At 29.0% G+C, this 14,239-nt stretch overlaps 1 protein-coding gene across 1 annotated transcript; it reads left to right on the forward strand.

Annotated features, from left to right (window-relative positions):
* Positions 1 to 8,213: 8,213 nt before the first annotated feature.
* On the forward strand, positions 8,214 to 11,231 carry LOC120074037 (peroxisomal membrane protein PMP22-like). The gene is made up of 7 exons (XM_039027016.2): positions 8,214 to 8,463; positions 9,237 to 9,335; positions 9,501 to 9,602; positions 9,946 to 10,021; positions 10,379 to 10,449; positions 10,788 to 10,873; positions 10,991 to 11,231. The coding sequence occupies exons 1-7, from the start codon at positions 8,392 to 8,394 to the stop codon at positions 11,040 to 11,042; spliced, it is 558 nt and encodes a 185-aa protein (XP_038882944.1). The 5' UTR covers positions 8,214 to 8,391; the 3' UTR covers positions 11,043 to 11,231.
* Positions 11,232 to 14,239: the final 3,008 nt, after the last annotated feature.

Raw genomic sequence — 14,239 nt, forward strand, 5'->3', positions numbered from 1 at the left:
TTACAAATTACAGAATTAATATCAAAATTAATGCCAAAAAACGTAGGGCATTTACAAACCAAAATATAAGCAAATAAAGCCTTAAAACAGAGAGTTATATCCCAAAACATCAATCAACAAATTACATCTACAACCATTCATCGCATGAAACAAAATGTAGAAAATAAAGCCCACCATTACTGTAAAACGATTCAATAAAAGAATGGATTTTGGAATCAGAAACCTACAACCTGACTCTGATACCAATTAAAGGAACTCTTTGGGGAGAGAATCTTGAGCGAAAGCAGATCAACCAAATTCCATTTTTTAATTGAATATAAATTTCACAGTAAACAATAAACAAGATATGCATTTAATTAGAAATTACAACATGCTAAAGAAAAGGTTTCAGAAACCTCACCTTTGAAGACGTTTTTCTTCACGATTTTCCTAGATCAATTCACGAACTCCTTGAAGACTTTCTTCAAGAATAACCTCGAACAAAAATGAACAATACTGCAAATGTTTCCTCGATATTCTCAGAATGAGAACCCAGGAGTGGTGGGCTCTGGCTATTTTGGTTTTGAGGGAAAACTTAATGTAAAGGAAGAAAGATTGAGAAAACTCTCTAGAAAACTCAAACATGCATAACTCTTCTGTTGTTTTTTCACTGTCTCAATAATTCAACCACACTAACAAGAAGAAGAAGAAACTTTTTCTTTTCTACTTGCCAAAAATAACCACCACCCACTTACGTGGATGGAGAGAAAAGAAGGGGAAGGGAGTTGTAACTCCCTTCCTTATTATTAAAATAATAATAATATAAATATAAATATGATAACTAACTTATCATATATATATATATATTAAATTATATGTTATATCAAATATAACATATAAACCATAGTTTTAATATTGTATCACATACAATATAAGCTATAGTTTATTTTCTCTTTTATATGACATTTAATATAAATCTATTTATATTAAATTTAACAACTATGAATCCAATTCATAGAAACTATATTTGAATCTCATTCAAATATTTATTTCCTCCCATTAAGCTATAATGTATCAAATACATTATGACAATTATATCACATATAATTGAAACAACTTAATTATATCATATGTAATCAAATCTCTCTATTAATTTGAACAATTTAAATTAATTCAAAAGCTGATTCTCAATTAAACCTATTGAGCTACCAAGGGGACCTCACAGACTAATAGCTTGAAGCTCCAACGGTACATGAATAATGAATTAAACCCTTTAGTTAAATTATTCACCATCCGTTAACTTCAGCACTACAGATATATTTTTGTGTCCATTGGGCCAAATTACCTTTTTTTTCCCCTACAATTACATTAACTTCTTAAGTACCACTGATCCCTCTAATGAACAATAGATCATAGTCAACTATCCACCCACATGTCTCTACATACATGTTTAAGTTACAAAGATAACCTTAAATGTTAGTGTATTAGTTTTGGTTAATGCAACTAAAATATCATATATTTTATAGACAATGAATAAAATATCATATATTTTATTAAATACACAATGAGTTTGTTCAATAATTTTACAAACTATAGGACCCTACGAGATTTAGGACATCAACCCTAATAATTAGTACATGCACTATATAATATAATATTTATATTAAATATGATGCATGAATATGTGTATCCTAAGGTGAGATTTTAAACTATATGGCATGTTATATGCAAGATATAACTAATATAATTAAGCATATATCTTGTGCATATTAAAACTATATTGTAGCAATAATAGACGAAATATTGACACTCTAATAAAAATATTAAATTAAATTATGTTGATATAATTTAAGAACACAAAAAATGCTTTCAACTATTGGAAGAAAATAGCCACTTTCATGCTCAAGAAAACTTGCATGTTCGTGTGAAAGGAACCTCTCACGGTCCTTCAACGACGCACAAACAATGACAGACGAAAGTTAGAAACTTTCAATGACGTACAAAACATGATCGACTGTAGAAATCTGCACAAAAACCTCCCGAGTCTGTACTCTAAAATCCGTCTTTCACCTATATTTTTTTTTTTGTCTTTTTCACAGTAAATACTTCATCCCACAAGCGATCTGGACTTATGGACTCGATCTACAGGATTAATGCCCAAAACACGAGGCCTTTACATTGATTAAATCAAAGTAAAAAATTGTAAATCTAATTGCCAATATTTGTAAACATCTATTATGCAAACCCACATACATTATGCAGAAAATGGTCCACTTTTTCTCTAATTTTTTGTTTCGAAAATGAAAACTAGAGGCATGATTAACTTTGATACCAATTGAAGGAATGGAATTCCATAGCGGAAACGTGTGAACGTATGTGTCAATGTAATTAAATTTGAAAAACTCAGAAAAACGGAGACATTATATAAGAACAAGATAAACATTTATAATTCCAACATGCTTATAGGGAGAAAAGGATGAGAAGAACTAACCCTTGAAGACTTTTCTTCTCGTAATTCTTCTCCTCGAAACTGAACAACACGAATGCTAATCTCTCTCAAACTGAAAAACACATCTCACGAACAAACAGGTCACGAATAGGGGACCCCCCATTTGGTTTCCTTGCTATTTTTCTTAGTTTGGTAGGGAGAAATGATTTTGCATGAGAAAGGTTTCTTGATGAAGATGATGAAGAATGCAGACCCTTGAAGACTTTTCTTCTCGTAATTCTTCTCCTCGAAACTGAACAACACGAATGCTAATCTCTCTCAAACTGAAAAACACATCTCACGAACAAACAGGTCACGAATAGGGGACCCCCCATTTGGTTTCCTTGCTATTTTTCTTAGTTTGGTAGGGAGAAATGATTTTGCATGAGAAAGGTTTCTTGATGAAGATGATGAAGAATGCAGACCCTTGAAGACTTTTCTTCTCGTAATTCTTCTCCTCGAAACTGAACAACACGAATGCTAATCTCTCTCAAACTGAAAAACACATCTCACGAACAAACAGGTCACGAATAGGGGACCCCCCATTTGGTTTCCTTGCTATTTTTCTTAGTTTGGTAGGGAGAAATGATTTTGCATGAGAAAGGTTTCTTGATGAAGATGATGAAGAATGCAGACGCCCCCCCCCCCCCCCCCAAATCTATGCATTGGACTATAAAAATGAATCGTCTCCCTTATTCTTTGTGAGAGTCAATTGGTTGGAGAGGAAGTTAAAACTCCCCTCCACTAACTCATAATAACTCCACACGAGAGTTATTATTTTTTAATTTAAATAAATAATATATTAAATCAAATTTAATGTTTAATTAAATAAATATTAATTAATTAACAATTAATTAAGTAATAAATTAAATACCATGTATTTAATTTAAATCATATTCAAATAACATCTCACATAATTATGAATCTCATTCATATTAATTGTAAACTATAGTTTTATGAATCACATTCATATTAATTTTAATCTAGAATATTATATGAATTTTATTCATATAATTAATATATAAATCTTATTCAAATATTTATCTCTCACATATTATAAAGTATAATTTTGAATCTTATTCAAAATTAACTTTATGTTATAATGTATCTATATACATTATATTCATTGTATCTTATACAATTAATTCTCTTATTTAATTTGAACAATTTAAATTAATCTAAACTTAACTGATTGTTATTTTACCCTTAGTGAGCTATCAAGGGAACCTTATGGACCTATAGATTAGAAGCTCCAATGATACGAGATTCATTAACTAAACTCTTTAATTAAATTAATCAACATTCATTAGTTGTAGGTCACTCCACTAAAGACCCACAACTATACTCTTCGTATTATAAATATATTTTCTATGTCCATGGATATAATCATCAATATTATGTCGACCTTTCATGAATCGCTCATAACTATAGTTGGTTTAAATTACCATTTTACCCTTGTGTCCATGGATATAATCAATCAATAGTAAGTCGCCTCAATGTTCATGACCCGAAATCATCCCTTAGGGGAGTAATTCATCTACTTACTCTAAAGACGGGAAGAAATAAATTTGATCTTGTGTACCTATGTTTCCAGCTCCCTACTCGAACAAAGTCCCAAAATGGTTGGTTTATTGAGTCGACAACTCTAGTCATTCTCACACATACAAATTAGAGGATCACCCTCATAAACAGGAATTCATAAACCCATACAGGATTAAGATCGAGTCACCTATCGTCATCCTATAAAATGTTAATCTCTTCAATTAATGACGGTACAAAAAGAGGCTAATCATTTCGTAGTCGTCTTATACATTGTAACACTTTACAACTCTTGTAACAATTACATAGTGGATCGTATTTGTAATGTCGATAAGATGCCCAACCTTATCTATATACTATAGATCATTCAGGGTATTATTTAAACACGATTCACTTGAATATCAATCACATACATGTTTAAGTTATATAAATAACTTTGGAACTTAGTTTATTAGATAAAGTTATGCAATTTAAATATCGAAGAAAATAAAACTTTATTTTATTAAATAAATAATTTATGTACAAAAATTTACAAACTACGAAAACTATGAAATTTAGGACATCAATTCCAATCGGTGGAGGAGCCTTGAAAGACGAGAGTGTCAAGGCTCCAGGGACGGTGGTGACATTGATGGCTAATTTTTTGCCTTAGTTGCTAAGTTTGTTCATTTTTTTTCCAAAATATTTTTCGCCCGGAGATAATGGAATCAATGGAGTCTTGTCTCCAATTTTATCCACGAATTCATTTGTCGGAGGAAAATGCTAAAAAGTTTTTGTTAAAAATCATGATTTAAATGGTACAGCCTAAGCTCCACCTAATTCACATGTATCTTTTTCTTAGATATAAAGAAAAAATAAAAAATAAAAAATAATTCAACTTTTTTTTAAAAAATTTATCATATGGCAAAATCATATCAGACAAGTATTTGGAATGCAGCAAGATAGGTGCATCCAATAGAACACCCAAATTTTTCTCTTAATATATTAGTTTCATTTTCTTAAATTCGAAATTAATATAAAAGCAAAAGTACATGTGGACCATTTTTAAAGCCTAATCAACAAGCATATGATACCAGTCAAATTTTTGTTTGTATTTAAAAGATCCTTCCTCTTAAGTTAATTCTTAAAAATTGGAGGACTAGACGTGTTTATTTTAAAAATTAAGAGACCATGTAGGCCTAATACTGGAAAAGATAATTTTTCCTTTTTGGAATATTACATTTCTATTAAATGTGGGGGTTGTGTTTGGTTTTTAAGAATGTAGATAATCGATGTTTAGACACTCGAAATTATAGATATCCAGAATTATCGATATCCAACATTTTTAGATAATCATGTTTATTTTGTAAGAATATTTTTTAAGATATCTAAAAATACTTGGATAATTGTATTTGTTTTGTAAGATTTCTACTCGAGAATAAATTAAATTTACATAATATTTCAAGAGTGTCCTCACGACTATTCATTAATTTATAATTAATTTGACATAATTTGAACTTATATAACATATTTGTTTTCATTAATTTGATTTTTTTTAAGAAAAATAATATAATTTTATTTATTTTATGTTATTTTTCTCAACAAAATAATATATATTGATTTAATCTTTTTATATAATAAATATTACTAATTTAAATTTAAATATCTTTCTAATAAAAATAAAATAACAACTAACCAAAGAGAGCGAAATAGATAGTTAACAATATTTATTTTAATTATAAAATGAAAATAAAGAAGAGCTCTATTTATAAATGTGTGTGAAAAAAGGAATTATTTCAAGAGATCATTCAAAGCTCCGAAATACCCAAAAAATCTCTAGATGAATGGACATTTTATATTACTACAAAACAAATACAGTAATCACGTCTATTCTATGAAAATCTTGGATTCCCACGAAACAAATAACTTTTTAGAGGAAGTAAAAACATCTGATCATGACTTTTGTTGACATTTATAATTTCTTTTTCTTTTGAGGAAAAATATTTATAATTTGTAGTGAAATAGATATGAATGCACCAAATTCATGAGTTTACAGCTATCTGAAAAATATATAAAAAAAAGTTATATCTAGTTAAATTTAGGTTGAATTTGGATTGATTTTGAAAAGGTTAAAAGTGATTATGATTTTTTTTTTTTAGCATTGTAAAATTTATGATAGATGCATTCATTTAAATCTCTTTTCAAAACACTCCTCATTGATTCGTTCCCTAGTAGCCTTTAAAGTTGAGAAATTCTCATACAATCAAGTGTCTCCTATAAAAGTTTGGCTCCATCTAGTAACTATTTCGTTTTTTATTTTTAGTTTTTGAAAATTAAACCTATTTCTTTTTCATTACTTACAATGATTTGCATATTTTTTAAGTACAATAGTTGAATTTTTATCAAATTCCAAAAGTAAAACAAAAGTTTTTAAAAGCTATTTTTTTTAGTTTCTAAAATTTAGTTTGGTTTTTTTAAAACTATTGGTTTAAAAGAAGATAACACAGGAAGAAAAATTAAAAGGTGGAAATAGTATCAATAGATTTAATTTTCAAAAACAAAAAACTAAAAATCAATAGCTTCTAAAAGGTTGCTTCTGTGTTTTGGAATTTGACTAAAAATTCAACTATTGTAGTTGATAAATATGTAAATTATTGTAAAAAATAGAAGGAAATAGGCTTAATTTTCAAAAGCCAAAAATGAAAAATGAATTAGTTACACAACCAAATTCTATCTACTATTTTGTCAAATATATATATATATATATATATATATATATATATATATAATTATATATATATATATATAATATATATATCTCCTAAATTTGTAAATTGATTAGTAAAAAGTGTTTAAACAAAACTAATATCAATACCATAATGTGGTTTAAAAACACATAACGTTTTACTAATCTATAAATTATTAAAAAAAAAAAATTAGGGTAATTGTTTTGAATAGAAAACTGTTGGAAATATTTTCAAATGTAACAAAGTGTTACTGTTTATCAATATTTGTCTATTAGTGATAGACACTAATAGATATCTATCATTGTCTATCATTAATATACCGTGACAAGTTACTATATTTCTAAATAAGTTGGTTCATTTTTCTATATTTAAAAACAAATTTTTTATCGTATATTTATTTTAGTTAATAGACTAAGAAAAAACGACAGTAATTTTCTTTTTCCTTCTTCTTAAAGAAACTAAAATGAAATGAGTTTTTTCCTAGAGTTGAAGAGTCCATATAGATTTGGATTGACTTGAGAAAACCGTGTTTTTCAAAAAACATATTTTTATTTAAACATTTTTTACAAAAGTTGTTGAAAATACATTTCAAAAACTATTTTGTGTGGTTGTCAAATTCTATTTTTTTTCAAAATAATTTATTTTTTAAATCAAACATTTGAAATGTATTCTAAACACACTCAAAATTAAATAACAGGTCTGTTTAGGGTAAAAGGCGGAATGAGAGCATGTTAATTCTTGAGCCGGCTTGTCCATCCATTGTGAATGAGATTTTCCCCTACTGACCACGATCTTGTGGTTAGAAATATGGATGTTCAAATAATCCGACAACCCGAACAATCTGGACTACCCAACCCAAAATATAAGCGTTGGGTTAGTTTTGTTTTGTTTTTGGGTTGAGTTGGGTTAAACCTTTTCTATTTTTGTTGGGTTGGATCGGGTCGTAGGTGGCTAAAAAAATTTTTGGGTTGACCCAACTCAACCCAAATTATATATATATATATATAAATAAAATATTTATATATATATATAAATAAAATATTTATATATATTTCTCTTTGTTTAAAATTTGATACTTTTTATAGATTAATTTATTAATTTTAAATATTTTTCTTTTAAAATTATTATGATATTTATCTTTATTTGAGGTTTGCAATAAATATCTTACATATTTGGTACTTAACATTTGAATTTTGTAAGATTTTAGTTATTAGTCATGTGTCGTATATAAATTTACATATTTTTAATTAAAAAGAAAAAAGACAAGTCATAACCCGACAACTCAATCCAACCTAACCCGAATTTTAAGGGTTCGATTGGATTGGATTAGAGACTTTATTTAAGTTCTTTAAATTATCAATCAAACCAATCCAAATTTTCGAATTAGTCCAAAAAAAACACCTTCATCCGAATCCATATGCCTCCATACTTGGAAAATGGCAAACCAACCCAATAAGACCCATCAAATATTTGTGCTTTTCAAGTTTCGTTTTTCACGTTTGGGGGTAGTTAGCCACCATGTGGCCCCCCTCAAGGTCCAGATATTTTGGAGAAGCGGACTAAAAGATTTGATTGATTTCATGAACCACCACAGTCACCAAAACTCACTCTTAAACTCAAATCTTCTTTGCTGTTGCTTGGGGAAGAAAGAAAGAAACAATGGGTTCTTTAGCCAAGAAGGGATTAGACAAGTATCTTTCTCAACTTTACCAGCACCCTTTGAGAACCAAGGTGAATTTTCCCTCTTTTTCAATGTCTCTTTATGATGGGTCTTCCCAATTTACCTTGTTTCCCCCTTTTCTAATCGTTTCATTTCGAAGATCTCAAGAATAATATAATAATAAGTTGAAAGCTGGAAACCCTGAAGAAATTATTTATTAATACTGAGATTGGTCAACAGCTAAGTTTGGGGCTGTTGATATTTCAATGATTCATTGTTTGGCTTTGTTATTATTAACTGAAATACTTAAAATATTACATTGTTGTTTCGATGACTTGAAATCAGACCTTTTCAGCTTGAGTATATTTAAATCACAGAATGAAGCAATTATTGGCTTTGGAGCTTTGCTTATATTTGTTTCTTTTGAACTCGAGGATGAGCTAATTTGTTTAAGGAGGGAAATTGTAGTAGTGAGATTTATGGTCTAATTAGTTTAATTTTTTCAAGTACTTAGTCTATAAATCAACCATCATGGATTGGTTTAGTGGTCAAATGGTAATAATAGTAGATTTAATAAAGGATCTAGAAAGAATGAGTTTAATCCATGGTGATCACTTACCTAGAATTTAGTATCTTACGAATTTTGATTACACTCAAATGTTGCAGGGTAATGCAGGTTTTTCTCATGAGAGTAGTTGAACTTAATCTCGTGTTTGCATGCTCTGAATCATTTTAAAGTTTTTCGAGCTGTAGTTCTTCGAGAATTCACTCATTTGTATTTAAGGTTAAGCTACACCATTCTAGATGCCGCACTTTTGTTTGATGTGTCTTTTTGATGGACTAGATAATCACATCTGGAGTGTTGATTGCGATAAACGATGTGGCTTCCCAGAAGCTTATTGGCATACAGAGAATTCAGTTGAAGCGAATTTTAATCAAATTGGTATGGACCTCTCTAGGCTCATTCTAAATACTGAATAATCTCACTTCTATAAGGAAACAATAGTTTGAATGCATAATCTTTAATAAGCCCATCTTTTATGCTTGTGTATATTGTTGGGAAAAACGAAAAAAACAATGGTTGTCGCTCATGATTGGCTCAATGCAGGTTTATGGATGTCTTTACCTTGGACCTTTTGGTCATTATCTGCACCAAATACTAGATAAAATCTTCCAGGGGAAAAGAGACTCCAAAACGGTTGTCAAGAAGGTATATACTGTCCACTTCCTTTTATTCTTTCTTTTGGTTCTCAAAATTGAGATAATTGGTAAACTACATTATTGAAATGATCATACTGATGTGAATTAGTCTATAGATATCTTTATATCAAAGAGTGAGTACTGTTTTGTAGCCATACCATCAAGGAAAACTGGTGTCGTAGTATAGAAAATTATCCAAGAAAGATTATCAAATTTCAGTTTCTGTTGTACCAACCATTTCGAGAGTTACCTTAAGTTTTGAAGTATATCTGTAATGAACTAAGCGAGATATGGTGGATTTAATAAGTGAAACAATTTACATTATATATGACTAGTTTGGTTTTTGTTCTCAGGTGGTGTTGGAACAATTTACATCCTCTCCGTGGAACCACTTTGTGTTCTTGGTTTATTATGGACTGTTTATTGAAAGTGAGTATACTTTTCAACATATCCCTTTGAAGAAGCAGCCATCTGAGAAATAAAAGTTTAAATTCTGTGCTAAAAGTTGATCAATTTCCCAGACACCATTTATATATTTCAATAATAGCTGTATATCGATGGTGGGCACATGGGAAAAAGGACCATTAAAAAGAAGAAGCTTGAATAAAGGCAATGAACCTTGGTAACTTTAGCTGCTAAAAGTATTGCTTCTGTTAAAGAATTCCCTTCAGCAAAGGTTCTAATCCACGTCCAAACATTTTATTTAAACCTTATGATGAAAGAGAGAGAGAGAGGAAAAAGAAGATTCTGATTTTATTTCAACTAAAACTTTGCTTTGAAATGCAGGAAGGACTTGGGTCCAGGTAAAGGCTAAGGTTAGAAAGGAATTTCCTTCAGTCCAGCTTACTGCTTGGATGGTATTTCCCTTTTCCCTCTCATCAGCGTTGTTTCATTTGTCTGCTCTCGGAGTCTATCACTTTTAAAGTAGATAATTAAGTGTATAACAACACTTTTCAACAATTACAAATATAGTAAAATCTATTAGTACCAGTAACACTAATAGACATCGAGAGCTGATCTAAATTTTGCTATATTTACAAATTCTTTTGCATTGTGATATATCTACTTATACTTTGGGTCTGATTGCTATATTCGCAACTATCCTTTTCATTTAATGGTGTGGATCACCAGTACTAATGCACACCGGATCCCACTAAAACTCGTTCTCATATTAGTAGAACCTTTAAATTTTCAGTTCTGGCCATTTGCTGCTTGGATAAATCACCAGTTTGTACCACTTCAGTTGCGCGCCCTCTTCCATAACCTGGTCGCTTTCTGTTGGTACGCATACTTCCCTGGTTTCGTTTCCCTCCGATATATCTGGACTATCTTTTGTTGTTTTATGGTTTCTCCAGTTACTAAAACCCGTGAAATTTTTATTTCTTTGGTTGTTTTCAGGGGATTATTTTTGAATCTTCGAGCAAAATCCGTGACATTGAATAAATCTTAGGGGAAATTAAAATACTACGAGATGTCCTATGGCTGGGGAAATATTCTCCTCCTTAGTACTTATTACAAACTTTTATTTGAACTTGATTATTGTACTGTATTTATCTGGCAATCATCCTGGAAATAACATATTGAAGAACAATGTGAATCTGTGCTTGATATGATAATCATATATAATTGTGCATCAAAATAGTGTTAAGATAATTTCATATTGTAAATAGCCATGTTTTGGTTATGGTAGAATTTTTAGATATGAATATGATAATCGTGTTCTTGATGATGCAACGTTTGAATCAATAGGATTTTTAGATCGAATTGGTACTTGTTGCCATAAATTTCCCATTTGTGATTATTTGAGGTCCGTTTTGTAACTATTTGGTTTTTAGTTTTTGTTTTTTTAAAATTAAACATATTTCATTTGCATTTTTTTATAATTATTTGCATATTTCTTAAATACCAAGGTTGATTTCTTAGTCAAATTTCAAAAGACAACAACTTTTTTAAAGCTATTTTTTTTAGTTTAAAATTTGGCTTGATTTTTTAAACCATTGGTAAAAAATAGATAACAAAAAAAGACATTTGAGAATGAAAGTAATATCCATAGGCTTAATTTTAAAAAACAAAATGATCATCTAAGGTCCCGTTTGATAACCATTTGGTTTTTTGTTTTTGTTTTTAAAAATTAAGTCTATTTTATCTACATTTTTTATAATGATTGCATACTTCTTAAATATAATGGTTAAATTTTTAGTAAAATTAAAAAAACAAAAACGACTTTTTGAAAGATACTTTTTTAGTTATCAAAGTTTGACTAAGAAATTTGGGAGTAGAAATAGTGTTTATAAGTTTAATTCTAAAAAAACAAAAACATTAATTTGGTGGAAATAAAACTCTAAAGTTGAAATTTACTTATAAACAATTACTACTATTATTATTATTTTAAAAAAGGAATATTAATGAACAATAAGTTTAGATGTTGATTAGTTATTAATTATTGAAGATCGTGCATTGAATAGATGGAGAAATCTCACCATCTTTAAAAAATAGTTAGTTATTCTTTTCATAGCTAATTAATTTTGATATAGAATCTCATGTTTATCTAATATTAGGAGTATTTAAATGACTCTATAATCCGGACTACTTATTTTTATTTTTAAGTTGAGTTTGGTTGATTTTTTTCTTTTTTTTTTTGGATTGGTGGAGTCTAGAGTTGAATAAAAAAAATAGGTTAACCCAACCCAACCTGAATTTCATATTTACTAATACAAAAAGATATATTTATTTTAGAATGAATGATTTTGTGAATTCTTTATGTTATCTTTTAAAAATGTTTGTTTTTTTTATAAAGTTTGTAAGAGATATTATAGATATTTGGTAGATAAGAATTGAATTTTATGATATTTAATTATTAGATAGAATTGAGTTGTATGTGTTGTAGATAAAATTTAAGTATTTTAAACTAAGAAGAAAACAAACAATAACCCGACAACTCAATCTAATCCAATCTAAATTTTGATGGTTGGATCATTTGGATTGCCAACTTGATCAATCTGAATTTTTGAATTGATCTAAAAATATGCCACAATGCAACTCATATACACCCTTATCTAATGTGATATAAAAGTCCGTAAGGTCTAGACAAAAAATTAACCCAACAAGGACGAACTCAAAGAGAAACTTCATGTTTAATTAATAATAGTGTCCCGATTAAAAGTGGTCAAATTTTATGGACAAATGAAAACTTCTCCTTAGACCAGGGAATATAAAAAGAGAAAGGTGTAGGCTTATGATTTTTTCAATTCAAAACGGTCGGTGGAATCAACCCATTAAAAAAACCTTAATTTCCCAGAAGGAACCATTTCTAATTCTAAATTACACTTAACTTTTTTAATACATAAGAAAGGAAAACGCTATATAAAATGTTATGCAACTAACTACTACAAATTTGGATAGCAATTCCCCCAATGGGAGACCGTCCTTTTCCAACAATTCAACAAATTTGGGTTTCTAATGAGAGCGACAGAATATTATTAAGAAAAAAGGAGAAATTGCTTAATCTACTTTATTTTATTCAAGTTGATCGATTTTCTCACTTGGATTGGTGGATTTATGCAACTAAAAAAGATTCTGCCCATTCAGGTTGCTCTATATACTCAATTCTCTTCGTTACTAAGCAAAACCCACCTTTACCATGTATTGATATTTAATTATTCCACATTTACAACGAAAATTTTAAATTAAGATTTGAACCATCAACTTAAGAAAATTAGTCCATTACAATTTTTTTTAGTGTAACAAATGAGGGTAAAGAAGGAATTAAACCTCTAATCCTAAGGTTGTATATATTAATTACAACTAAGGTCACGTTTATCAAACTGTAATGAAAATTGGTGTAATCGGAATGAAGTTCCATTGATGGATGAGTCGTAATAAACCTTGTAAAATCAATGTATTTTGACAAGTGTATTGTATATGGAAGTATAAAGTGTTAAAGTTAAACAACATGCAGCGGAAGTATCAAGGATCCATAAGCATTCTAATATACTAATTTTGGCAAAAACTAAAGCATGCTCTTAATAAAAAATGAGCTTTCAGAATATACCTTTGATGAACTCTCCAAGAAAACGTCTGTTCAGCTGCTGTCTTCACTTGATATCAACGTGAACCACCTCAAAGTCTTCCTTACTATGCTCTTGGAGCTTTAGGCAGAGTTGTGGGACTCAAGAACACCTTGTAGATGTGAAGAAACAAAGAAAGCTCACAGCAGCAAATTTAAGAAGACAGTTTCTTCTTCTCTGTGATTTTTCTCTCTGAATTCTATATTCCTCTTTTTCTCCAACAACTCCAATCTTCTTTATATATTTATATGAACATGCAAAGTGATGGAGTGCATGGCTTGCAGCTCATGCTTGGAGAATCAAAGTAGAAAAGATCATGGTTTGTGTGTGAGCATAAAGATGATGATAATGGAGAAAACTCTTTTTCCATTTTGTGCAACCATACAAAACGTTTTTCTATTTTCTTTTTTTTATTTAAATATAAAATGACTTTAAATCATTTTCATTCAAAAATTGATTTTATTAAATTAATTTAAAAAAATAATTAATTTAATATCAAATATTAATTTTTGCACAATAATCATCTTCATATATTTAAATCATATTTAAATATTAATTCTCTTGTTCTGTTTAATTTGAA

This window comes from Benincasa hispida, chromosome 3 (assembly GCF_027475165.1).
Source record: "Benincasa hispida cultivar pf3 chromosome 3, pf3_genome.v1.1, whole genome shotgun sequence".
NCBI classification, from domain to species: domain Eukaryota; kingdom Viridiplantae; phylum Streptophyta; class Magnoliopsida; order Cucurbitales; family Cucurbitaceae; genus Benincasa; species Benincasa hispida.

Bases quoted from the DNA above. Each gene is read 5' to 3' on its own strand.
- LOC120074037 (XM_039027016.2), top strand. From the start codon at position 8,392: ATGGGTTCTTTAGCCAAGAAGGGATTAGACAAGTATCTTTCTCAACTT. The intron at 9,336-9,500 runs GTATGGACCTCT...GGCTCAATGCAG, and splicing joins AGCGAATTTTAATCAAATTG to GTTTATGGATGTCTTTACCT. The intron at 10,022-10,378 runs GTGAGTATACTT...TTTGAAATGCAG, and splicing joins TTATGGACTGTTTATTGAAA to GAAGGACTTGGGTCCAGGTA.